Source organism: Odocoileus virginianus, chromosome 2 (genome assembly GCF_023699985.2).
Source record: "Odocoileus virginianus isolate 20LAN1187 ecotype Illinois chromosome 2, Ovbor_1.2, whole genome shotgun sequence".
Classification (NCBI taxonomy): domain Eukaryota; kingdom Metazoa; phylum Chordata; class Mammalia; order Artiodactyla; family Cervidae; genus Odocoileus; species Odocoileus virginianus.
In genome coordinates this window covers 537982-564885 of record NC_069675.1, presented here as the reverse complement: position 1 = coordinate 564885, position 26904 = coordinate 537982, and the positions used below count along the sequence as shown (strand labels likewise).

General features: G+C 45.6%; 1 protein-coding gene across 1 annotated transcript in view; it reads left to right on the top strand.

Moving 5' to 3' along the window:
- The window catches only part of MERTK (MER proto-oncogene, tyrosine kinase), a 117254-nt gene that overhangs the window by 78959 nt on the left and 11391 nt on the right, over positions 1-26904 (top strand). The window contains exons 8-15 of the mRNA XM_020900825.2: positions 479-630; positions 6467-6620; positions 10891-11044; positions 14018-14103; positions 15704-15799; positions 16791-16871; positions 20766-20858; positions 23154-23272. Of these exons, the coding sequence (XP_020756484.2) occupies positions 479-630; positions 6467-6620; positions 10891-11044; positions 14018-14103; positions 15704-15799; positions 16791-16871; positions 20766-20858; positions 23154-23272 (935 nt within the window). The remainder of the gene's footprint in view (positions 1-478; positions 631-6466; positions 6621-10890; positions 11045-14017; positions 14104-15703; positions 15800-16790; positions 16872-20765; positions 20859-23153; positions 23273-26904) is intronic.

Genomic DNA, 26904 nt, shown 5'->3' with positions numbered 1-26904 from the left:
TTCATACTTATTTTAACTTATTTGTATCTTTATATTTGATGTGTGTTTCGTATCAGGAGTACTTTACTTCACAGTTTTTGCCTTTGAATTGGGATAGTTAGCCCTATAAAATGTAATGGTATCACTCATATGGATAGATGTGTTGTTTAGTCACTAGGTCGTGTCTGACTCTTTTGTGACCCCATGGACTGTAGCCTGCCCAGCTTCTCTTTCCATGGGATTTCCCAGGCAAGGATGCTGGAGTGGGTTACCACTGCCTTCTCCATCTCCTGCTTTGGCAGGTAGGGGTTTTTGTTGTTAGTTTGTTTGTTTAATCACTGAGCCACCAGAGAAGCCCATGGATAGATTTACATCTACCATATTTTCTGTTGGTTCTGTCTATAACCTGGTCCACTTTCTTCTTTTGGATCCGTTGAGTGTTTTTTATTCTGTCCGTTTCTTTGTAGCTCCTCATCCCTCTCCCCCTTTCCTTTTGTAGCCCCATCAGCAGCACCTTTGAACGTCACCATGTTTCTCAATGAGTCCAGCAACAAGGTGGCCGTCAGGTGGATCAAGCCTCCCGTTAAGCGGCAAGACGGGAATCTGGTGGGCTATCACATCTCTCATGTGTGGCGGAATGCAGAGACATCCGTAAGTCTGAACTGTAACAGGTGGTCTTGTCGCCTTGGATTTGTTGACATATACTGCTTTAGAACTTTCTTTTTGTAGTAAAAAGACCTGATATTCCTAGGTTAGGCAAGGCATCTTCCAGTGGGAGATAAACAATGTTACAAATTGCTGGCTAGCTTAGTTCTCAGTTGTGTCCGACTCTTTGTGACCCTGTGGACCATAGCCCACCAGGCTTCTCTATGGGATTTTTCTGGCAAGAATACTTGGAGTGGGTTGCCATTTCCTTCTTCAGGGGATCTTCCCAACCCATAGGAGTCGAACCCAAGTCTCCTACATCTCCTGTGTTGCAGGCAGATTCTTTACTCGCTGAGCCATTGGGGAAAAATTAGAAGTGCCTAAAAAGTTAAATTCCATTTGGAGCTTTCGTCACTGACTCTTCATCCATTAATTTATTTCCTCAGTCAGTGCAAATAGAACTCATTCTCTGTTATCATCTAATTGTTGCCTTCATGAAATTTTGGCTCTCTGAGGAAAATAGTGAATTACTCAGAGGAGTTGCAGGGCTTAGCAGTCCTACAATTTATATTGGGCTTCCCTGGTAGCTCAGCTGGTGAAGAATCTGCCTGAAATGTGGGAGACCTGGGTTCAATCCTTGGCTTGGGAAGATCCCCTGGAGAAGGGAAGGCTACAATTTATAGCCTCTCAAAAATTCCAAAAGATGTTTTTCTGGAAACTGTTGTTAGGGAAGAATCCCAGCCTCATGATGGATGGCAGAGAGTAACTGGACTCCAAAGGGAAAGGTTCTGCAAGCAAGCAGGTGGCATGGCACAGCTCTGTAGAATGTACTGTATAGCACAGCTTTGTCAAACGTGATTCCAGTCAAGCCCGGGGGGACATCTGGTTTTGATTGCTGTGGGGTCTAAAGGTGCGGGGAACAGCTATGGTGGGACCATCTGATCCAAGGCAGAAATGGGGGAGGGTCAGCCAACAGTGGGCAGCTCCCAGACTGGACCCCCTCCCTCTTGGGAATGGAAGAGGGTTGAAGTATCACTGACTTCTCATGAAATAGGCTATCTGTACAAGAGCAGATCCACTTGCTTCATCCTCAAGACTGTCTCTTTACCACCATCATGGAGAGCATGGTTCTCTTGTATTGTCACATTCCTGATCCAGACTTCAGCATCCTCATGGCATTTGTACAGAGCATCACATGAAGGTTAATGCAATGTCTTGGCATGAGAGAGGGGTGGAATGAACAACTGCACCACCTGATGATGTCCAAGCTTTGTGCAGTCATTTTCAACCTCAGGTCATCCAGCTTTAACCAAAACTGCTATCTTTCAGAAAAACAATTGGGATTTACTCTTTTTTTTCCTGCCTCAGTTTACCTCTCAGGAAAGCACACTGTTGGACGCAGTCAGTGATGGAAAAGGAAGAAGGCTTAGAAATCCATGGCTTCTTCTGCCTGGTACTAAATGATAACAGGATGCTATTTGTACCAGTCAAGACCCTGCTTAAGAGTTGCAGCTATGAGAGAAGCAGTCCTCGTTTCCTGCTTTTTTGTTTCAAAGCATTTGTGCAAGGTGCCTGTTGATCACAGTTCCTCACTGACTGGGTCAGGGGAGTCAAATACCTCTCTTAGAGGAAAGCTCTTTTTTACGATACTACATTCTTAACAGAGACACATGAAGCTCTGATGATTGAGTTCTGATTCAGTAGGAACTTTCTCTGATTGACCGAAGAAAGTGATTCTCAACAGACACTTGAGTGATGAAGAAATAAGCCAATTTCTTTCAAGGGCTGCAGGCTGGGCTTCCCTGGCGGGTCAGTGGTGGAGAACTCGCCTGCCAATTCAGGAGACGTGGTTCCTGCTCCGAGAAGATGCCACATTCCTTGGAGCAACTAAGTAAGTGCGCCACAGCTATACAGCCCGTGCTCTAGAGCCTGGGAACTGCAATTACCGAGCTCGTGTGTTGCGACTGCAAAGCCCTCGAGCCTCAAAGCCTGTGCTCAGCCACAAGAGATGCCAGCGAAATGACGTATCTGTGCACCGCAACCAGAGAGTAGCCCCCGCTCTCCACAACTAAAGAAAAAGCTGCCCAGCAGCAAAGACCCAGTGCAGCCAAAACAATAAATAAATAAACTGCAGAGAAAGTACTGCAAATCCTAATTAAAGGCCTAGTGATGGGAGTTGACCTTCCAAATAAATAAAGGGGAAAAGTGTTAGTCACTCAGTTGTGTCCAACTCTTTCAATCCCATGGACTGTAGCCCACCAGGCCCCTCTGTCCATGGACTTCTCCAGGCAAGAAAACTAGAGTGGGGTGCCATTTCCTTCTCCAGGAGATCTTCCCAACCCAGGGCTCAAACCCGAACCTCCTGTGGCTCCTACATTTCAGGCAGATTCTTTACCTTCCAAGCCACCAGAAGAGCCCAAAGAGGAAGAGAAAGCAAATTAAAAAAATAAGAGCCAGAGGTCATCCTGTCTTTTTCTCCCCTGGTGTGAGTCAAAGATACTTCTTTAGAGGGCAGCCTGGCACTGACGGGAGCTAAAGGGCGAGAGTGATGAAAGCCTTCTGGATGATACCAGCAGAGAGCCTGATACAGTGGCACAAGTGCCGTTCAGAACGGTCCCCTCTGTGAGAGAGCAACATGGCACAGTTAGGGCTGCGACCTTTCCGCATTGCCTCCTGGGGGATGCTGGATTTTCCCAGCGAGAGGGTCATTTGCATTGTACTCATTCTCTACTCTGTTTGGGTAGCATTCTCTGAGGCAGGAAGCTCCCATCTCTCTGGCCGAGAACATGCGTCTTTGTTGCTCAGTCGTGTCCAGCTCTTCGTGACCCCGTGGACTGTAGCCCACCAGGCTCCTCTGTCCTTGGGATTTCCCAGGCAAGAACACTGGAGTGGGTTGCCATGCCCTCCTCCAGGGGATCTTCCTGACCCAGGGATGGAACTTGGGTCTCCTGCATTGCAGAAGGGATTCTTTACCGTCTGAGCCACCAGCTGCTGGAGACAAAGAAGAATACTGAAGAGAAGCTCTCCCTCAGAGGAGCCTAGAACCTCTGTCTGAACTGAAGCTTGAAATGAACTCTGTGTCTATCTCTTAGGTTCCCTAATCTGCCTTCGTTTCCAAAGAGCAAGAGTTTGACACGGCTTCCCCTGAAAATTGTCCTTTCATTTTCATTTGAAGAAAATTGTTATTGGGACTTCCCTCGTGGTCCAGTGGTTAAGACTCTGCCCTTCCCCAGCAGCGGGCACTGGGTTGATCCCTGTTTGAGGAGCCAAGATCCAACATATCGCAGGGCACCACCAAAAAATAAAAACAGAAAAGGGGGGAATGGACATGTACACGCTGCTGTATGTAAAGTGGATAACCAGAAAGGCCTTACTGTGCAGCACAGGGCACTCTGCTCAGTGTGATGTGGCAGCCCGGATGGGAGGGGAGTCTGGGGAGAAGGGACACATGTATGTGTGGCTGAGGCCCTGTACTGTCCACCTTCAACTGTCACAACGTCGTTAGTCATCTATACTCCTATATAAAATGAAAAGCTTTAAAAAGAGAAGAAAAAAACTGTCACTAAAGCTGCATTCTCTTTATGCAAGGTGGTGAAAGTGGATATTTTGGAAGATATTCCAACTTACTACTCTAATAAAGATTTTTTTTTTCGGTACAGAATTTCAGAACTTTCTTCAAGTAGTCTTTGAGTGGGTTCACAGTTTGCTGAAAATTGTAATAACCCACCAAAGTTTTCAAAGTTTTTACCTTCATTATCTTACAACTGTTGTGTCACTTGCACACTAAGAAACTCCTGATATTTATTATATGGACACTTTCTATATCTTATATATATATTTATATATATACTTGGGTGTGCTTGGTCTTAGTTGCTGCATGTGGGATCTAGTTCCCTTATCAGGGATCGAATCTGGGTTGCCGGCTTTGGAAGCATGGAATCTTAGCCACTGGACCACCAGGGAAGTCTCCATTTTCTGTATCTTGATGAAGATTTCAATGTTTTTTGTTCTCTGTTTCTTGCTATCCCTTGCTTTCTAAGTCAAATTTTAAAATATAAAGGTCAGGATCAAATAAAATCTGTTCTCCTTTAAGTTGGAACTGTGCCTTCCTCATCTTTGCACCATCTGAACACAGGACCTTGAACTTGCTTTGTAGCATTAATGGCGCTACGGACTTCATGCATGGTCCTGGCTAAAATCTAAACCAGAAGAAGAATTTCTCTCTGTGAAGGGGACTATCTTTTGATAAATGTGGACTAGTATTTCTTGTCCCATTCCCATTCCCATAAAGTGTCTGTAGACCTGTGAGAATTCAGTGAGAAGATAAGTTTATAAAAATATTGCATATTATAAGCCCTTCTTCAAGACCCACAGTATACACTGGCAAGTTCAAGGCTCTCCAGTGTTCCACAGTAAATAAATCTCTTTACCTTTGACTTGGACACGAAGAGTCAGACACGACTTAGTGACTGAACAACAACAGCCTTTGACTCAGAATTGCCCGAACCATAGACAGAGACTCACACAAAATTTATTTCCTGTGCCAGAGAACATCATGATAGTTGAGGTTTGGAGTAAAGGAGAAAGCACTCTATAAGCACTTAATTCTGGCTTGTTTTTTCTCAGACATCCCCCCACCGCCTCCCCCTTGTTTTAGTGGCTCCAGTTGCATACCAGTGGCTTTAAAACAAGATAAATAAGTAAGGCCAGATATTTTTAAACGGAGCACATTTTCTCTGGAAGAGGAAGTGTCCGTGCCCTCCTAAATGTCGGTTTTAGTCACAGCTCTTAGAATCGGAAGGAATGGAGCCCACCCACGCTGGTTCAAGGGAAATGGTGGGCAGTCAGTGTCAAGGTTCAGTGCGGCTCCTGGGCCGTGCTCTGTGGGCATTGAGGGCGGGGTTCTTGAGTAGATAGTATTGTTTTTCCTTCATGTGCTTTATAATTTTCTCAGAAAAGTTAAACCTTTATCTACTGTGTTCCCACAATTTCAGAAAAGAGAGCAATGCAGCCATTGGGATAGTGGAGCATTAATTTTTCATCCCATCCAGTAATGAAGTCATACAATGATGCAATGGTGCAATGTCCTAACTCAATGTAACGTTTCATTACATTTTAAAAAATTTGTTTTTAACTGGAGGATGATTGCTTTACAATATTGTATTGGTTTCTGCTATACATCAACATGGATCAGCCCTAGGTATACATGTGTCCCCTCCTTCTGAGCCTCCCTCGCACCTCCCACCCCATCCCAGCCCTGTAGGTTGTCACAGAGCTCCTCCTCCTTTTTTTTTTTAATTTGGTGGCGCTGGGTCTCAGTTGCAGTCTGTGGGATCTTTAGTTGTGGCATGGGAGCTCCTAGTTGGCGCTGGGTCTCAGTTGCAGTATGTGGGATCTTCAGTTGTGGCATGAGAGCTCTTAGTTGCTACGTGTGGGATCTAGCTCTATCCCACTCAGGGGTAGAACCCGGGCACCCTGCATGGGAACGTGGGATTGTAGCCACTGGACCGCCAAGAAGACAGTCTTGCCCTTGCCTCCAGTGCACCTGCCACGCGCTCCTGTTCTTCCAGAGGACTCGCTGAGCCCTCCAAGCACCATTCCTGCATGGCCCTAGTAAGCCAGGGTTCCCCAGGCCTGAGGATGCTGCCAGCCCGTCCTGCATCCCTGCCTACCTTTTGCCTCTCTTGGCTGTGACCTGAGTGAGGAAGGGATGTGCTGGAAACATAGCCGCTGCCCCTGGGATGTGGCTGGGACCGCTTCCCTTAGAAGAACTTCTCTTGGAAGGACAAGGCCCCTAGTGCCTCAGTATTTCACTTCTTTTCCTTTCTTGTCTGCCCCCCAGAAAGAGTTCTCGGAAGAAGTTGACCAGAACAGCAGCCTTGCTCAGTTTCCTGTTCAAGTGCACAACGCCACGTGCACCGTGAGGATTGCTGCCGTCACCAAAGGCGGCGTGGGGCCCTTCAGTGACCCGGTGAACATCTTCATCCCTGCACGAGGTGAGAGCTGGTGCCAGATCGGCTGATGGAGTATCAGTCCAGGCGACACATGGGCTGCCAGAGAGCAGCTTGTGGGATGGGCAGCTTGTTTAAGAATGAACAATAGGGGCTTCCCTGGTGTCCAGTGGTTAAGACCCCGAGCTTCCACTGCAGGGCACAGGGTTCCATCCCTGGTCGGGAAACTAAGATCCCACTTGCTGAATGGCTCCTCCAAAAAAAAAAAATAAAAAACAGAATGAAAAAGACCAAGAGGAAATTCTGCAGTGATGAAGATAGTTGACAGGACAATACGCTTACAGAGCTGCCTGTTCTCATGAGTCCTCCCACTGTTACTCTCCAGGGTAATAACTTCCTAGGAAGTTTCATCCTTTCAGAACCCAGAGTTCAACTGGACTTACTAAATTTAGCTGTTATGGTTTTTAGTGTGGTATAGTTGATTTACAGTGTTGTGTTTCTGCTGTACAGAAAGTGAATCAGATATACATGTATGTATGTATATGTGCCTGTGTATGCTTAGTTATTCAGTTGTGTCTGACTCTTTGTGACCCCATGGACTATAGCCTGCCAGTCTCCTCCATCCATAGAATTCTCCAGGTAAGAATACTGCAGTGGGTTGCCATTCCCTTCTCCAGGGAATCTTTCTGACTCAGGAGTCAAACCTGTGTTTCCTGCATTGGCAGGCAGATTCTTTACCACTGAGCCAACTGGGAAGTCTTTTTAGATTCTGTTCACTCCTTTTTAGATTCTTGTCCCATATGGATTATTGCAGAGTATTGAGGAGAGTTCCCTGTGCTCTATTTAGGTTCTTATTAGTTATCTATTTTATATATAGTACTGAATTTAGTTTATTTTTTTATTGTGGAGAATAATTGCTTCACAATGTTGTGTTAGTTTCTCTGTACCACAAAATGAATCAGCCATGTGTATACATGCGTCCCCTCCCTCATGAGCCTGCCTCTCACCCCTCCATCCCCTCCCTAGGCGTCACAGAGCACCGAGCTAAGCTCCCTGGGCTGTGCGGCAGCTCCCCATGAGCTAGTTTAAACGGTAGTGCACGTGTGTGATGCTCCTGTCCCCCTCTGGCCCACCCTCCCTCTGTGCCCACATGTTCGCTCTCTATCCCTTCCTCTGCTATCCTGCCCTGCAAACAGACTCGCCTGTACTGTTTTTCTACATTCCATTTTTATGAGTTAATATACCATATTTGTTTTTCTGACTGCTGAATTTAGTTAAAATGATGTATACAGGACTGAATTTTTGATTAGTCAGGGTGGCTAGTCCTCAGCTCTTTATAATTAGCATTGCTTGTTTGCTGGTGTTTTTTTTAAGTAGTCCAGCTTGCCCTGTGACGAGTCAGTCAAGCCTTGGGTAATGTGCTTCATAACTGGGTGAAGAACATGATGGGTACAGAGCATGAACCATTTCCTATAGAAACATCTTTGGACAGTGCTGGCTCACCCAGCTAAATGCTCAGCCCTGCGTGTTGGCCTCTGCATATTCTTGGAGTGGCCTTTGGCAAGGTGGCACTATGGTGCCCCAGGGGGCCCAAATATTGTGTTTGGTCACATAGACCAGGGAAGCCACCTTCTTCTGACGCTGACCCACCCTAAGTTGTTTGGTAGTGAACTGCTGTCATAAATCCCCACGGACATCTACATGGATATGGTTTGTACATTTACAAAGTTCTTGCCAAATATGGCCTTTGTACCAATAGCAGACAAGACTTGGGAGCAGACCACTGAGTTCCCACCTCTCTGCCCCAGTGCCCCTCAAACGTGCTCTCCCTTGTAGTGCTAAATTGAACCCTTATTTCAGCTCCTACAGACCATAGGCTCTGTCCCTAGGGAACATTAGTCACTTATGCTGGGGACTCAGGGTACGTCTGCCTGGGAGAAATTCAGGGATGAGGAGATTCTGATTCTAAAAGCACAGGTTAAAAATCAGAGTTTAACACAGACATAGGAAACATGCAGTTACCAAAGGGGAAAGAGGATAGAGGAAGGATAAATTAGGAGTTTAGGATTAGCAAATAAAATAGATAAACAACTATTAGTTTCTACTGTATAGCATAGGGAACTATATTCAAAATCTTATAATAAACCATAATGGAAAGGAATGTGTAAAAGAATATATATAATGTGTATATACATGTATACACGTGTGTGCGTGTGTGTGTATTTGTGTATACAGGGCTTCCCAGGTGGCTCAGTGTAAAGAATCCACTTGCTAAGGAGACATGGGTTTGATCCCTGGGTCGGGAAGATCCCCTGGAGAAGAAAATGGCAACCCACTCCTGTATCCTTGCCTGGAAAATCCCATGGACAGAGGAGCCTGGTGGGCTACAGAGCAGGGGGTCACGGAGAGTCGTTCGGACGCGACTGAGTGACTGAGCACGCAGACACACACGTGCGTGTACCTGAATCACTTTGCTGTTCACCAGAAACTGACACAGCATTAGAAAGCAGTTGTACTTCAGTTTAGGAAAACATCAGAGTTTAAGATGACAGACTTTTCCTTGTCACACATAATGAATTATCCGAAATTATAAAAGGCTTTGCTGTCCTGGCAGGCCTGACTTTGCAAAGTTCTAATCTGCATATATTTCAGTTACCACAGTTTAGGTAAATCACACCCATTCCCAACAATACAGTTCAAAGTTGAGTTACCAGCGTGTATTAACCGTGATTGTATATACGTCTCCATCATCTCTGTAGTACGCAAATCACTCCACAAGCAACAGGTGTATCTTGGTTGTGACCAGTTGGGTCACTTCTTTTCAAGTCTATCTGTGGTTGATGACCATGCTCTCCTTAGTCTGTTCACGTATGTCTAAGAGGCATAGCGCTGGGTTACTTCCTTTCTCCCAGAGGCAAAACTCACATGACATTTCACAAAAGTAGCTATTTGAAAGCTAGAGTTGGTGAACAACGGTGAAAGTGCGGAGAAGAAAGGAAAGGGAGGTGATGTTGGAAGTAGAGTTGAGCATGTGGAGTTATGGGAGAAAGCGCTGGCCGTGGGCACGTTGACGCTGCTACCATTTGACCCATGAGATGAGCAGCTATCGAGCTGGAAGGTCTTACCCACATGAATGAAATGGCTGTGCTAAAAAGAGGATCATGTCCCAGAGGAAGATATGCTCGCCACAGTCTTCACAAGTGTGCTGCCCCCCCACCATGCTGGTGTACTGAATTGAGAATATGCAGATCATGACCTCCTGAATGAGGAGCATGTACCAGACACATGGGGTCTGGTTAGTTAACCGGGGGCAGGCCCGACTTTGGGGAAGTGAAAACTCTGAGGTCATTTTGACGGGCAGTTTCAATACCCCCACACAAAGGAAGTAGGGTCACAAGATTTATTACAAATCCCAGATGTGGAGGTGGGTGAGGGGGTGAGAGAGCCAGAGGAAGGGCAGTCCTCTGTCCCAGGTCACAGCAGGTGGTAGAGGGTGGGTAGCAAATGCCTATACTTTACTTTTCAAAGGCTCAACTCCAAGTGGTTATTTGAAAAGGTGCCCCAGGAAAAACAAAGTGGGAACTTGCAGCAACACTTCTAAGTTCAGATCTTTATCAAAATGTCCAGACTCCACTGTAAGTGGGACTGTCATACTGTAAAACGCTCCAGGAGTAACTCAAAATAGCCATTTTCTCATCACAACATTAAAGGAACTCACAGAGGTATTTTACAGCATCGAAAGTGCAGAGGATAAAACATTGGAAGTTGATCCAAATTTGGAAAGGAGTTCAACATTCACCAGAGCATGGAAAATATTCATACATTCTCTCTATATTCTAAGCCGTGTAACTGAAAACTGGCAAGCACTGTTCAAACTACTCTCGATATCTTTTTTTTTTAACAACAACAACAAAAAGCATTTTGATTCTCAATCTTCCTAGTGTTTTAGAGCATACCAGTTAAATATTAGTTTTACTATTTTTCAGGTGGCCTGCCGGTAAAGAACCTGCCTGCCAGTACAAAAGATGCAGGAGGTATCAGTCCAATCGCTGGGTCAGGAGGATCCCTGGAGAAGGAAATGGCAACCCACTCCAGTATTCTTGCCTGGAGAATTCCATGGACAGAGCAGCCTGGCCAGCTATAGTCCATGGGGTCACAAAGAGTCAGACTCAACTGAGCACCTGAACACGCTTACTATTTTTTCAATTTCTTATACATTTATAACTGACATGAATAGAGTTTCCCCAATATTGTAAATCGACTATCCCAAATCCCAAGGAGGTGTTTTGAATTGATTCTATTTGTATTTTACCAGGTTCGATCGATTTTGCTCCTTCATCTACCCCAGCACCTGGCAACGCAGATCCTGTGCTCATAATCCTTGGGTGCTTTTGTGGATTTGTCTTGATTGGGTTGGTTTTATACATTTCTCTGGCCATCAGGAAAAGAATTCAGGAGACAAAGTTTGGGTAAGTTTCTCAGTTTAAAATGCTTTGGTCCGTGGTATTGATGAAGTTGCTATGTGAAGTGACATTGCCTCTTCTGATGGCCTTGCTCCTGTATCCAGCTTGGTCCCTGTCTTATGCACCTCTTGGAGGCAGGCTGCTTCTCTAATTAGGCCAGTGTCACAAAGGCAGCCAGTAGTGAAAATTTTTTACTTTTTCCAAAGTCTCTTCCTGGAACTCTCCTTTCTTGTTTTTCTTCAGGAAGAAACGTAACAATTTTTAGGGCATTAAATGTTGTGAAGTATTTTGATACTCGTTTCAAGATACATTAAAGTCAAAGTGCTAGAATGACAATAATGTTCCCAAGAAGAAACCCAATATATGTATAAAAGCTTTGTGGGAAAATGTATTAAACTTTATTGACATTACAGAGGAAAACTCAAATAAATGGAAAGATGTGTACCATGTTCATGGATGGGAAGGCCCAGTTTTGTCAAGAGATCATTTTCCCCCAAGTTGACCATAAATTCAATTTAATCACCATCTAAATCGCTGCAGGGTTGTCCATTAAAGCTGATGTGAAAATGTATCTTGAAGAGTAAATGAGCAGAGAGAATCATGGCAGTTTTGAAATATACAAAATTTTGGGTGGAGGCTAGTCCTACTAAGTATAAAAACATGTTTAGTGATTAAGACAGTGAGGTTTTGTTACATATAGAGAAAACTCAGTCTGTGGACATCATAGGGTGCCCATATGAGGTGGGAGTAGAATAAACATGAAGATTCCATTTCAAATCTTTGCAGGAAGGAAAGAATATTATATATATATATATATATATATATATACACACACACACACACACACACACACCGCCTGTTCTATGCATTGAATGGAGAGAGATGAATAGGACAGACATGGGGCTGCCTACATGTACCTTATATTCTGACAGTTAAGAAATGCAGAATAAAATATTCCTAGTGAAAATATTTCTATCAGCTAGGCCTCCACTAACTCATGGTTCCACAGAACCTAAAAGTTTACCACCAAAACAGATATTAGGTATTATCTGATTCAACCCTAGCTTGAATAACTTGGTACCATTTGAGGTTGAATGTTCTAAAACTTTCCGGAGTGGAGTTATGAAGTACAGCAAATATATTAACAAAATTACAGGACTGCTTCAAATATTTCGGAACAAAATTATCAGGAACCATTACCAGGAACCATTGAGCAGAAGCTGAAAAGAAGTGATAGGTTGATGACAAATTATTTTTATACTGAAGTCAGTTTCCATGGGTTTTCACTACAAAACCCTAGATTCATTTGTTCATTCATTTGTACAAGCACCTTTCATTTATTCATTTATAATGAAAATACATTTATTTTCTACTTATAAAATTAATATTCTTATAGTTTTTTTGTTGTTAAAAAATCAGATTATATAGAATAGTTGAAAGTAGAAAGTGAAACTTGTCTGTAACTCCATGGTTGATATTCCATGGTCTCAGTTGCTATTTTGGCATAAATCCTTCCAAATTGTTTGCCTTGCATATAAATATATTATTTTTAATGTGTTTTCTATTTTAAAATAATTTATATACATAAGAAAAAGTGAGGTTAAGTCTATAATTTAGACTCACTAATTCATAATACTTTCATACCAATTAGGCTAAAGCAGTGACTAAATGGATTTTTAAAAATAGGCTTTATTTTCTAGAGAAGTTTTGTATTTACAAAAAAATTGAGAAGGCAGTATAGACACTTTTCATATACATCACATCCAGGATCCCCTTTTATTAACAGTTTATGTCAGTGCATTAGTGCATTTTATGTTAGTTATATTTGATACAATCAGTCAAACAGTATCAATACATTATCGTTAACTAAAGTCCATACTTTATTCAAATTTCCTTTGTTTGTACCTCCTGTCCCTCTTCTATTCTGGGGTCCTGCCCGGGACACCACACTACGCTTTGTTGTATGTCTTCTTAGGCTCCTTGACACTTTCCCAGACTTTCCTTGTTTTTGTTTGCAGGAGTACTGGCCAGGTATTTTGTAGGATACCCTCTAGTAGAAGTTGTATGATGTTCTGGTCATAATTAGACTGGGGAAGTGGACTATTGAAAGGAAGACCGCAGAGGCAGAGTACCACCTTCATCCTGTTACATCAAGGATGCACACTGTCAGTGTGGTTTCACTGATGTTGATCCTTCGCCTGGCTGAGTCAGTGTCTGCCTAGCTCCTTCATCACAGTGGTTTTCCCTCCCTTTTTATACCGGGCTCTTTGGAAGCAAGTCAGTGTTTGCAGCTCACACGCACAGGGTGAGGAGTTAACACTCCCCCCATCTCTTGCAGACGGAAAGTGTTAGTCGTTCTCAGTCATGTCTGACTCTTCGCAGCCCCATGGGCTGTAGCCCACCAGGCTCCTTTGTCCAAGGGATTTCCCAGACAAGAATACTGGAGTCAGTTGCCATTTCCTTCTGCAAGGGATCTTCCCAACCCAGGGATGGAACCCGGATCTCCTGTATTTCAGGCGGATCCTTTACCGTCTGAACCACCAGGGAAGCCGTAAAATACAGAGTATGTATATGAAATATCTGGAATTCTTCTGCACAGGGGACTGGTCTCTCTTCCCCTCTTTATTTATTTATACACACACACATGCATGTATATACCCAAGCATATATATATGTATCAGTTTGGATTCATGGATATTCCTTTTATACTTTGGGTTATAATCCAACACCACTTCATTGTGTTGCTCAAATTGTTACAGCTTTGGCTGTTGGGAGCCTTTCAGTTGTTCTAAGCTCTCCATGGTTCCTAGACAGTCCTAAAATGGATCTAAGGAAGAAGCTTATTTCTCCTGGTGGGGAATGTTTCTGGCCTAGAAGAGCTCTCTTAACAGGCAGCAGCCTCGTAGCACCTCGTGGACTCAGCCCCGGCCTGGGCGGCTCTCTGTCTCTAGTCTGAGATGTCCGTTATCGTTCACCCAGGAGCGCCTTCACAGAGGAGGATTCAGAATTGGTCATCAGCTATATGGCAAAGCAGTCCTTCTGCCGGCGAGCCGTCGAGCTCACCTGTAAGTTGACCTTCATTTCTCTTTTGCAAAAGCCAAGATTTCTGAGGGACTTCCCTGGAGTCCAGTGATTTAGACTCCACGCTTCCGGTGTAGAGGGTGCGGGTTCAATCCCTGGTCAGGGGACTCATTTCCCACATGTTGTGTGACCAAAAAAAAAAATTGAGAACAAGCAAAGAACCACAAATTAATTGCTGGATTTCTAACAAAAGCCCAAAGGAGTTGAAGAATATCTTTAATGTGCAAAATGTCTTTGGAAAGCAACAAGCAGAGAATCCGACATGGCCCTGGGCTTCCCTGCCGGGCAGGTCCTTGGAAGCCTGGAGCTGTCCTCGGGTGAAGCCCCTGGGGTTAAGGACTCCTGGTGCTTTGAAACATGGGAGGAAGAAGGAGATCTCAGGGCGAGAGGAGAAGATGCGGGCAGAGGGACTTGAAAGAAACAGCAAACCGACCGTCATAACCTCAGAGCTCACTTCCTGTTTTTTCCTGGCAACCAAGTCAGAGAACAACTTCCTAACATACTTTGTGACAATTATGGTTTGAACTTTGCTGAATCAGAGCGGCAACTCCTAGTTTCAAAGAATGGGAATAAACAGCTCTGTTCTTGAATAATTTCAGAAACAGTGTAGAAAGTGTTAGAATATTATCAAATTCAAGTGCCTGGATGTTTGCCGAAAAACAAAACAATAAATAAATATAAGGATGATGGAATGCAGGTTGCTATGAAACAAAAAGTCATTTGATGTAGAATGTTATTAATTCCTTCTCTAATCCAGAAGTTTTGAGGTTTAGGTGTCTATTCTTGCATTAAAAAAAAAAAAAATCCTCTGTTTGGACCAATTTCTTTCTCTGATGAGAGGACGATTTGGGTAAAATTTGTCCGCTGAGAGCTAATGTGTTATTTCTAATGATCCACATTGTTTTTCTTTCAAAGTCTTGCTCTTCCCCAAACTATGCCACAAACTGAATCCTTTGCCAGTAGTTACCAAACTGGTCTCCCTTTCCTGGTTAATCCTTCTTATTGATAACACTGATGGTGCAGCATATCTACCCCTTACAGGAAATCTTGGTCTTCAATCTCCCCACCAAGTATTCAGCTTAGCACCTCTTATGTCATTAGATGAGGTCCTACATACAGCAAAACAAACTGTGCCTTTTTCTCTACATGTTTCCTGTGGATTCTGTGCCACCTTCCCCAGCATGGGAGGGCAGGGGAGATGTCCTGATGACTTTTTTGTATCCCACAGTTAAGGGGTAATAGTAAATCCTAGAAAGAATATTGACTTGTCTTCCTCACTCTTTTAAGTGAAGGGCAAAGCTGCCCTGCATGAATCTGATTGCCAGCTGCTGCTACTGCCCAGTGGGAATGGTTCTGATTTTTATAATCATTCAGGATTAATTTTGCCCTCATGGATTGATTTTACTCACTTTAATCACAGCAGGATTAAATACGATATTTCATTACTGACATTTGGCAGGGAGAGTTATGCATATAAAATGAGGAAAATGTTAAACTTTTTTATGGAACTTTATAATTTTAATTATGTTCACATGAAAGGAAGCATCCTGACAGGTCATATATGTTCTGTCACTCCTTTTATAGTACAGAGCTTAGGAGTCAGTGAGGAACTGCAAAATAAACTAGAGGATGTCATGATTGACAGGAGCCTTCTTATTCTTGGAAAAATTCTGGGTGAAGGTAAGCAGTTTTTTTTCTTTCAAAATATGAATAAAAAGGTAAGCAGTTCACAGTCATTTTTTAAAATATATATATTAAATAAAATACCATTCTTGTGACTTTAACTTATAATACAAATATTCATAGTTCTATTTTATAACTTTTAAAATGAAAAAGTAAACAGTGATTTATGAAACTCAGATGTGACCTATGAAAAGAGCCTCAGACTTCCCTGGTTGCCCAGTGTTAAAGAATCTGCCTACTGATGCAGGGGTCATGGGTTCAATCCTGGTCAGGGAAGATCCCACATGCCGCGGGGCAGCTAATCCTGTGTGCCACAACTACTGAGGCCCAAGCACTGCAACAGGAGAAGCCTCCACCATGAGAAAGCCACCACCACAACTAGAGAAATCCCGAAGACCCAACACAGCCAAAAGCAAATAAATAAATAATAAAATTTTAAAAAGAAAAGAGCCTAAAAAAAAAAAAAAAGAAAAGAGCCTGTATGAAAAGAGCATCTTGAAAATATTAATTCCCTTCCATCATTAAAAAGCAGCAGTTCATTGGTTGGCTTACCATACACTTTCAATATTTTCCTCTAGTTCTTAAGCTTACTATTTTTTGCACCTGCCAAGTTACATAGGAACAAAAGTGAAGATATACATTTCATGTCAAGATCATCTTCAGATGAATGACAGAAGTATTAAGTTTGTACTTGATGCATGTCAGTAACAATTTCCAGGTTGTCTTATGGTTTCCCGGATCAGTTATGATGCTTAATAAAGTGATGAACTGCGCTAAGTCTGAGCCAAACAAGCCTGTGACAAGCAGGAGGCTAGTGTACGGCCCGTGCCCTGGGTTGACCAGTGTAGGTGGCCTGGGCTGGCTCTGACCAGCTGCTGTGTGGAGGTCACTCTGGGGTCACTTGAAAACAACAGCTTTGGTGCTGTCCCACTTTTGTGGGCAGGAAAGATTTGCACAAGGTCAATATAGATGTTGTTTTATTTCACAGGAGAGTTTGGGTCTGTCATGGAAGGAAATCTTAATCAGGAAGATGGGACCTCTCAGAAGGTGGCTGTGAAAACCATGAAGTGTGAGTTAACCCTGATTGTTCTGGGGGTGGGCAGCTGTTTCAGTATCTGGTGCTTCATCAGGCCACTGATGGGTGATGGAGCTCATATGTCAGGACCCTGTCAAGTCACAGAGGGAGACCTACTATGATGAACTGTTCATGCCCGCATGGTATGTTCTTTTCTTTTTTAACGTTTTGTTTATTTATATATTTATTATTGAAGTATTGTTGATTTATGGGCTTCCCAGGTGGTGCTAGTGGTAAAGAAACTGCCTGCAGTGCAGGAGCAAGAGTTTGATCCCTGGGATGGCAAGATCCCCTGGGGAAGGGAATGGCAATCCACTCCAGCACTCTTGCCTGGAGAATCCCCATGGGCAGAAGAGCCTGGTGGGCTCCAGTCCATGGGTCACAGAGAGTCAGACACGCCTGAGCCACTGAGCATGCATGCACACAGTGGGTCTGCAGTGTTTCAGGTGCACAGCAAAATGACTCAGTCACACAGATATATTTTTGCATATTCTTTACACTCGTCAAGGAGGGGGAAGTTTGCCTCTCCACCCGTCTTAAGTTCTCATGGCTGGCCTAATAATAAAATTGACACAGGACAGATTAAAAGGAGAAAAAACATAAATTTTAATTCATGCCCAGGGAGATCTCATAGAAATGGGACTTACAAAGTGGCCAAAGGAGGCAGTGTATAAATGTTTTAGAGAAACGACACAACTTTGAGGAAATGAAAGGACAAAGAAACTTGAGTTTGAGATGTCCAATTAAGTGAAGGATCCAAACAGAGTTTGGGCTTGGGGTAGTCAATTTAAAGACCTATCAAGGTTTGTTTATACAGGCTTCTTCAGCCTGAATTCCCTATCTCTGGTGATAGGGATGTCCTTCATCTTTCACGTGAGAGATTTATTTCCTGCTTTCAGGAAGACAGAAAGGAGGGTCAGAGCGTCCCCCTTGCATTAGCCGTTTCCTAAGTAACTGTAATTCAGAATAATCAGTATGCCATTGTGGCATATTTTGGGATGACCCACCCAAACAATAGCGTCTGTTGTTTACTCTCTAACTCCCTGCCTCTGTCACCTGATAGAGATAATGATTCCAAAGTAAGGCATGAATTTCCAAGGCAGGGTGGATCTGGTAGCAGCACCTGACCCTAGGGGTCATTCTGGCTTAGCTCAGTGGATTCACTTCCTCACTTGAGGGTGGTTGTGGGTCTGCAGGAAGCTGTGGGCTGCCTGGAAGGCAGGATTCCCAGAGAGAGAAGTGTTCTTTGATCAAAGGCATAGGAAGGAGTGCTGTGGTCATAAACTACAGTCTCCAAGTGAACCCAGAAGAGTGCCTGCATCTAGGTCAGGAAGGGCCTGAAAAGTCATCACAGAGTCTGTTTCCAACCCATGAGTGGTAAAGCACTGTTAAGAGTCTTCAGCAAATGAGGAACAAGAGTAGACGATGTTCTGGAACGTTCACTTTGGTTGCAGTGTGGAGGAGGAGGGACTATTAATACAGCGTTGACAAAAATAGTGAGAGATGCCAATTAGAACACTCCAGAATCTGTGCTGGTGTCCAGGGAGACACGGGCTCAACTCCTGAGTTGGGAAGATCCCCTGGAGAAGGAAATGGCAAGCCGCTCCAGTATTCTTGCCTGGAAATTTCCATGCACAGAGGAGCCTGGCAGGCTACAGTCCATGGGGTCGCCAAGAGTCGGACACGACTGAACATGCACAGGCCTCCCTCGTGGTCCAGTGATTAAGACTCTGCGCTCCCACTGCAGGGGGCACAGGTTCAGTCTCTGAGAGAACTCTGGGCAGGGGACTAAGGTCCCACGTGCCACGCAGTGTGGCCACAAAATAAATAAGTAAGTAAAAGTACATTTTAAGAAAAGAATGAAAGAAAATAGAAAATTAGGGTAATCTGTATATGAATCGCATCCATGCTAATGATCAAAGATTGAAAGCCCAGCCTCTGGCCTCCAAGTCACACACTCATCTGTACTGGCCTGCAGGACTTGGACCACAGGGGAGGGTTTTGCCCACCAACACACTTGGTTGTTTGGGGCAAAGTTGGCAGACATTTCTTGGTTTGCTTTGATAGTAGGATTAACATATATTAAGCCCATAGGAGGTACAGACTCTGTACTACGTGCTCTTATATGTGACTCCAGCCAACACTCCCCTCCTGTTATGTGCATTCCCTAAGGTGTGCTGGCTTTATGTTTGATTTTTTTTTCCTGTTTTTTTGGTAGGGGTGCACCCTGCAAGATTTGCAGAATCTTAGTTCCGCAACCAGAGATTGAACCAGGGCCCTTAGCAGTGAAAGCTCAGAATCCTAACCACTGGACCACTGGGAATTCCCTATGGTTGATTTTAATTGTAGCGGCTCAGTAGTAAGGAATCCTCCTGCCAATGCAGGAGACATGGGTTCAACCCCTGGGTCAGGAGAAGATCCCCTGGAGGAGGGAATGACAAACTGCTCCAGTGTTCTTGCCTGGGAAATCCCATAGACAGAGGCTACAGTCCATGGGGTTGCAGAGTCGGACACAACGTAGCGACTAAAAAAGCAACATAACCCACAATACATCATCCTAAGAATCTTTTAAGTTTACAGTTCAGAGACATTGAGTACATTCATATTCGTGTGCAACCATCACCACCATCCACCTCCAGAACTTTTTCCCCTCACAAAACTGAACTCCATACCCATTAAAGAACAACCCCCATTCTCCCCACCCCTTCTTGCTCCTGGCACTCAGCATTCAACTTTCTGTGAATTGGACTTCTCTAAATACCTCACAAAAGTGGAATCATATAGTATTTGTCCTTGTGTGACTGGCTTATTTCACTTAGCCTAACTATAGAATTTTAGATGTCTCTTTTGAGTTGGCTTGATTCCAGAAACTTGGTATGAAAGTGCATCTAGTTCACAAGGCAGAGTTGGGCAACCAGACTTGCAAGAAATGTGCTGAGAGAGAGAAGCAATTTGTTCTTTTTTTGAGGCAAAAATCATTGCAACAGACCAGCTGGATTCGATTTTAGGTGGTGTTTTTTTTGTTTGTTTGTTTTTTGCTCTTAATAATCAGTTCCATTCAGTCGCTCAGTCATGTCCAACTCTTTGCGACCCCATGGACTGCAGCACCCCAGGCTTCCCTGTCCATCACCAACTCCCAGAGCTTGCTCATACTCATGTCTATTGAGTCGGTGATGCCATCCAACCATCTCATCCTCTGTTGTCCCCTTCTCCTCCTGCCTTCAATCTTTCCCAGCATCAGGGTCTTTTCCAATGAGTCATTTCTTCGCATCAGATGGCCAAAGTATTGGCATTTCAGCTTCAGCGTCAGTCCTTCCAATGAATATTCGAGACTAATTTCCTTTAGGATTGACTGGTTTGATCTCTTAATTTTTAGAATGGTTTTAGATGTATAGAAGGGGGCTTTCCTGGTGGCTCTAGCAGTAAAGAATCCACCTGCCAATGCAGGAGACATGGGTTTGATCCCTGGGTCAAGAAGATCCGCAGGAGAAGGACATGGCAACCCACTCCAGTATTGCCTGGGAAATCCCATGGACAGAGGGGCCTGGTGGCCTACAGTCCAACAGAGTCACAAAGAGTCAGACACAACTTAGTGAGTAAACGGCAACAGGTTACATTAGGGCTCAACGTGTGTCATATGTTCTGTAGGATTTGACAAATGCATTATGTCCTGTGCCCACCATTCCAGGGCCACACAGAAGTTTCACCTCCTTAAAATCCCCATACGCAACCTATCCATCCCTCCCCCAACCAGTCCCTGCAACCACTCTAACTGTCACTATCATTTTGCCTTTTCCTGATTTTACTTTTAAAGAATAAAATTGCTATTCCTCTTTCCCCTTTTCTGAGTAATAACTCATGGCTAACCCTTTCCATCTTTTCTTTTAGTGGACAACTTTTCACAGCGAGAGATTGAGGAATTTCTCAGTGAGGCCGCGTGCATGAAAGACTTCAACCATCCGAACGTCATTCGGCTCCTAGGTACTCAGGGAAATGCAGCATTGGGTGGCCGGAGGGCCTCGGCTGATACACTCTGGGCCAAAGCAAAAATCTCTGGGGCAGATAAATGTTATGCTTTGTATAACCGCAGAGTACTTTATAACATTGGGTTTTTGCAAATTCCCTGGCAGTCAAGTGGTTAGGACTCAGCAGTTCCTCTGCAGAAGGCCTGGGTTCAATCCCTGGTTGGGGAACTAATATCCTGCAAAAGAAAAAAAGAGTTGGATTTTTCTCCCAAAACACTTTTTATGGTTGCATTTTTCTGGCTGGTTGTAAAAATAGGCCTGAATTTCCTGGACACCAGTGAACTCAGGAATGTTTAGTGTCCACAGAATCCTAAGTTGCTGTGGATTAAAATAGCCTCAGTTACCTCCCACCCCCAACCCCCGCCCTTACAAGGCTTCCCTTATGGCTTGGTAAAGAATCTGCCTGCAATTCAGGAGATCTGGTTCACTCCCTGGGTCGGGAAGATTCCCTGAAGAAGGAAACAGCTCTTCCGGTATTCTCTCACTCCAGTATTCTTGCCTGAAGAATCCCATGGACAGAGGAGCCTGGCGGGCTACATTCCATGGGATCGAAAAAGAGTCAGACATGATGCAGCCCTTAAACCACCACTACTACCTGACTTACAAGACATGAAAGCTGGCTATGCTATAATTTGTCTTGATCTGAGGTTGCACATGAATCAAATGCTAGTAGAGTAAAGCTGTAAATTAGGCAAATTCCATAGATCATCTTCGAAAAACAAATTTTCTTAAAACTTTTTTTGGCTCCACCAAGCGACATACAGGATCTTAGTTCCCCTCAGGGATTTAATCTGCTCCCTGCAGTGTAAGCTTAGTAGTAGTAACCACTGGGCCACCAGGAAAGTCCCGAGAAACAGTTTTTAAACCAACTGAATTAAGTCCCATGAAATTTGTCAACATAGATCCCAAGAAATGTGGCTTCCCTGGTGGCTCAGACTGTAAGGAACTCGCCTGCAATGAGAGAGACCTGGATTCAATCCTGGGTCGGGACGATCCTCTGGAGGAGGGCGTGGCAACCCACTCCAGTATTCTAGCCTGGAGAATCTCATGGACAGAGGAGCCTGGCGGGCTACAGTCCATGTGGTCGCAAGAGTCAGACATGACCGAGCAGCTAAGCACAGCACACACCAAGCAATCAGTACTTGAGAATATATTAAAAATTTTTAACATATTAATTTATTGGGATCTATGTTGGCAGTTTCATGGGATTTGAGTCAGTGATTTAGCAATGAGAATTTGGTTTTGTGACACCATTTACTAAGAAATACTCAATGGAGAGCTGGTCTCAAGTGGTTGGTGTGTGATGCTCTTCCAAAAGGGGAGAGCAACCTAAAAATAATTGAATGTTCTGCTGACTTCTTTTTTGGCTGTCCTTTGATTTGACAAATGCTATATTCTTGGGGGAATTTTCAATGTTTATTATGATGGACACTGCCGGAGAGATGGGAAAACTGATGTTTGGAGACAGTGTTGTGTCAAAGAAACTACTGTTGCTCATTTGTAGCTATTGACTTCAGCAGTCTGAGGCCAGTGGTGCTTAGTCATTGTATTACCACGTGCAAGAGCTTTGCAAGCCTGATCTCAAGTGACAGACAGATGCTGATTCTATCATCTGTGGCCATGATGTGGAGCTTTTCCTGTGTATAACTTAACATTTAGAGACGTGGATTTTACCTATCGGCCCTCGGAATTGATTTTTCCAATGGTTTTAAGTATTTGGTTGCAGGGGACTTAATATGATTGATTATTTAACCATCATCTGAAACTAGTTTGCCCTCGAATTCTGCTGTGGTCACTTCGCCCTCAGTTTGACTCAGTATAACAAAGATCAATGAGTTTCTACAGCTATACTTGTTTTTTGTTGTTTAGTCACTAAGTCGTGTCTGACTCTTTTGCGACCCCATGGACTGTAGCTCACCAGGTTCCTCTGTCCATGGGATTTCTCAGGCAAGAATACTGGAGTGGGTTGCCATATCCTTCTCCATGGCTGTTCTTGGTATTGATTAATTTTTTGAGAACTTTCATGCAAAGATTAGAACTAGTCTAAAAGAAAAAAAAAAAAATACCAAGAAGTGGACCCCAGTGTGTATTCTATATTCTAGGACACAAGAGTGTGTGAGTTATGAGTGTTTTGTTTTTTAACCGTTAATTTGAGAGTGCATGGTTTCAATTACCCAGCGCTCCTGCAGCGCGTTTTTTGCTCAGTGGTAACAAGGGCGCTTTGTAACTTACTCTCTGGTTTTAATTCCAGGCGTGTGTATAGAAATGAGCCCTCAGGGCATCCCCAGGCCCATGGTGATTTTACCCTTCATGAAATACGGGGATCTGCACACCTACCTCCTCTATTCCCGACTGGAGACAGGACCAAAGGTAATTCATCACCCCATTGCCTGAACAGTACTCAGGGCTCCCGAGACAGGGCCAGGACAACCTCAGTGTCTAACCTAGAAGGTGAAGCAGGGAGGAGGGGACACTGGCCTTTGTCCAGTGCTCGCTGCAGGCCCTGGAGGTTGATGTAGGGTGTTCGTGGTCCCAGCAGGCCTGCCCACAGGTTTCATCACCCTCATCTTATATGGGGGAGAAACCAGCTGGGAGTGGAGCTGAGTGGGCCCCTCTTGCTATCAGAGCAGTTCTTTCCTTCAAAGTCTTTTGGATTGTTTACTATGAAATCACCAGATGTTTACTTTTTTTTTGGATTGTTTACTTTGAAATCACCAGATGTCGGAGCCGTCTCAGTTCCCGGTTGCACGGAGTTGTTTTTCAGAGAACCCGAGGGGAAATTGGTTACATCCATCTTTCTCTTTGTCCTGTGCCCCTCTGTCGTCAGAAAGCATATTAGGAATTGCTGGGCCTGCCTGCCTACCTTCCGCGGTTTCCCTGAGAGAGGGGCACCCCCGAGACCCCACAGGGCCAGCCTTGCCCTGAAGCCCCACAGCACAGAGAAACCAAACAGAAATAGGCCCTAGCCTGAAGCGCCTCACCCGCCAGCCCCGGTGGTGGGAGGAGTCCTGATAAGACCAGCGGCACGGGGAAGGTCCTCATCCCACAAGACGGGGGGGCCTGGAGGGGCAGCCGCTTACTGAAACTTTATCGAGACAGCTGGGAGAACCACAAACCTGGGCTTCTCTGGTGGTCTCGTGGTTGAGGATCCACCTGCCAGTGCAGAGGACCCGTGTTCCATCCCTGGTCCAGGAAGATCCCATATGCCACGGAGCAACCAAGTCAGTGCTCCACATCTACTGAGCCTGTACCCTTTAGCCTGGTTATACCTGGCTATACCCCACAGCCTTCACAACTGCTGAAGTCTGTGCAGCTAGAGCCCGTGCTTCCAACAAGAGAAGGCACTACAGTGAGAAGCCCCCGCATTACAACAAAAAGTAGTCCCCGCTCACTGCAACTAGAGAAAAGCCTGTGCAGCCACGAAGACCAGAGAAGTCAAAAATAAAGTAAGTAGGGACTTCCCTGGTGGTCCAGTGGTTAAGACTCTGCACTCTCAGGGCAGGCGGCCTGGGTTCCATCCCTGGTTAGGGAACTAGATCCCACCTGTTTCAACTAAAGATCCCATGTTCTGCTACAAAACATCGAAGACTCTGACTGCGTAACTAAGACATGGCAGAGCCAAGTAAATAAATACAATACAATTATTTTTAAAAACAAAATAAATCTTAAAAAAAAAAAAAACATAAAACTTGAGATCAGTTTAGGGAGAACATTTTCTGGAGCCTTCTCTCCTGTACCTTGCTGCCCCTGTTGGTAGTGTATGCAAGTGTTATGGAAACACCAGATTTTTTATTTTCTTTTTCTTGGTTTTGTTCTGTTCTTTTGAGGGATGGTGGAAAGGACCTAAAAGGGAAAGAGTTCCTGCCTTCTTCCGGCTCCCGTGGTGGTCCTAGGCTCATAACCTGTTTTGGTTTTTACAGTTTATGCATTTATTTTTGGTTGTTCTGGGTCTTCGGTGCTGTGCTCAGGCTTTCTCTAGTTTCGGTGGGTCGGGGCCACTCTTCCTTGCGGTCCACGAGCTTATTATTGTGGTGGTTTCTCTCGCAGTGGAGCACGGGCTCGAGGGCACGCCCCTTGGGTGGCTGTAGCATTTGGAGCTCAGTGGCTGTGTTCATGGGCCTGGGACACCCGGGCCTCAGTACTCGTGCACACGGGCTTCAGCTGTGTCTCACGGGCCCTGGGACACCTGGGCCTCAGTACTCGTGCACACGGGCCTCAGCTGTGCCTCACGGGCCCTGGGACACCTGGACCTCAGTACTCAGGCACACGGGCTTCAGCTGTGTCTCATGGGCCCTGGGACACCCAGACCTCAGTACTCATGGCACACGGGCTTCAGCTGTGTCTCATGGGCCCTGGGACACCCGGGCCTCAGTACTCGTGGCACACGGGCTTCAGCTGTGTCTCACGGGCCCTGGGACACCCGGACCTCAGTACTCGTGCACACGGGCTTAGGCTGTGTCTCACGGGCCCTGGGACACCCGGACCTCAGTACTCGTGCACACGGGCTTCAGCTGTGTCTCACGGGCCCTGGGACACCTGGACCTCAGTACTCGTGCACACGGGCTTCAGCTGTGTCTCACGGGCCCTGGGACACCCGGACCTCAGTACTCGTGCACACGGGCTTCAGCTGTGTCTCACGGGCCCTGGGACACCTGGGCCTCAGTACTCGTGCACACGGGCTTAGGCTGTGTCTCACGGGCCCTGGGACACCCGGGCCTCAGTACTCGTGCACACGGGCCTCAGCTGTGTCTCATGGCCCTGGGACACCCAGGCCTCAGTACTCGTGGCACATGGGCTTTAATTGTGTCTCACGGTCCTGGGACACCCGGACCTCAGTACTCGTGCACACGGGCTTCAGCTGTGTCTCACGGGCCCTGGGACACCTGGGCCTCAGTACTCATGCACACAGGCTTCAGCTGTGTTTCACGGGCCCTGGGACACCCGGACCTCAGTACTCGTGGCACACGGGCTTCAGCTGTGTCTCACGGGCCCTGGGACACCCGGGCCTCAGTACTCGTGCACACGGGCTTCAGCTGTGTTTCACGGGCCCTGGGACACCTGCCTCAGTACTCGTGCACACGGGCTTCAGCTGTGTCTCACGGGCCCTGGGACACCCGGGCCTCAGTACTCGTGCACACGGGCTTCAGCTGTGTCTCATGTGCCCTTGGACACCCGGGCCTCAGTACTCGTGCACACGGGCTTAGGCTGTGTCTCACGGGCCCTGGGACACCCGGACCTCAGTACTCGTGCACACGGGCTTCAGCTGTGTCTCACGGGCCCTGGGACACCCAGCCCTCAGTACTCGTGCACACGGGCTTCAGCTGTGTCTCACGGGCCCAGGACACCTGGGCCTCAGTACTCGTGCACACGGGCTTCAGCTGTGTCTCACGGGCCCTGGGACACCCGGACCTCAGTACTCGTGCACACGGGCTTCAGCTGTGTCTCACGGGCCCAGGACACCTGGACCTCAGTACTCGTGCACACGGGCTTCAGCTGTGTCTCACGGGCCCTGGGACACCCGGGCCTCAGTACTCGTGCACACGGGCTTCAGCTGTGTCTCATGGGCCCTGGGACACCCGGGCCTCAGCACTCGTGCACACGGGCTTCAGCTGTGTCTCACGGGCCCTGGGACACCCGGGCCTCAGTACTCGTGCACACGGGCTTCAGCTGTGTTTCACGGGCCCTGGGACACCCGGACCTCAGTACTCGTGGCACACGGGCTTCAGCTGTGTCTCACGGGCCCAGGACACCTGGGCCTCAGTACTGATGGCACACAGGCTTTAGTCGCTCCCTTGAATCTTCCAAGATCAGGGATCAAACCCTTGTCTCCTGTATTGGCATGCAGATTCTCATCCATTGTATCACCAGAGAAGTCACATCAGTTTTTTATTTTAATGGATCATACTTTCACTGTTATGTCCGAGGACTCTTTGCCTAACCCTAGGTGTAAGAGATTTTCTTCTATGTTTTCTTCTAAAAATTTGTTTATGTGTTATGTTTAA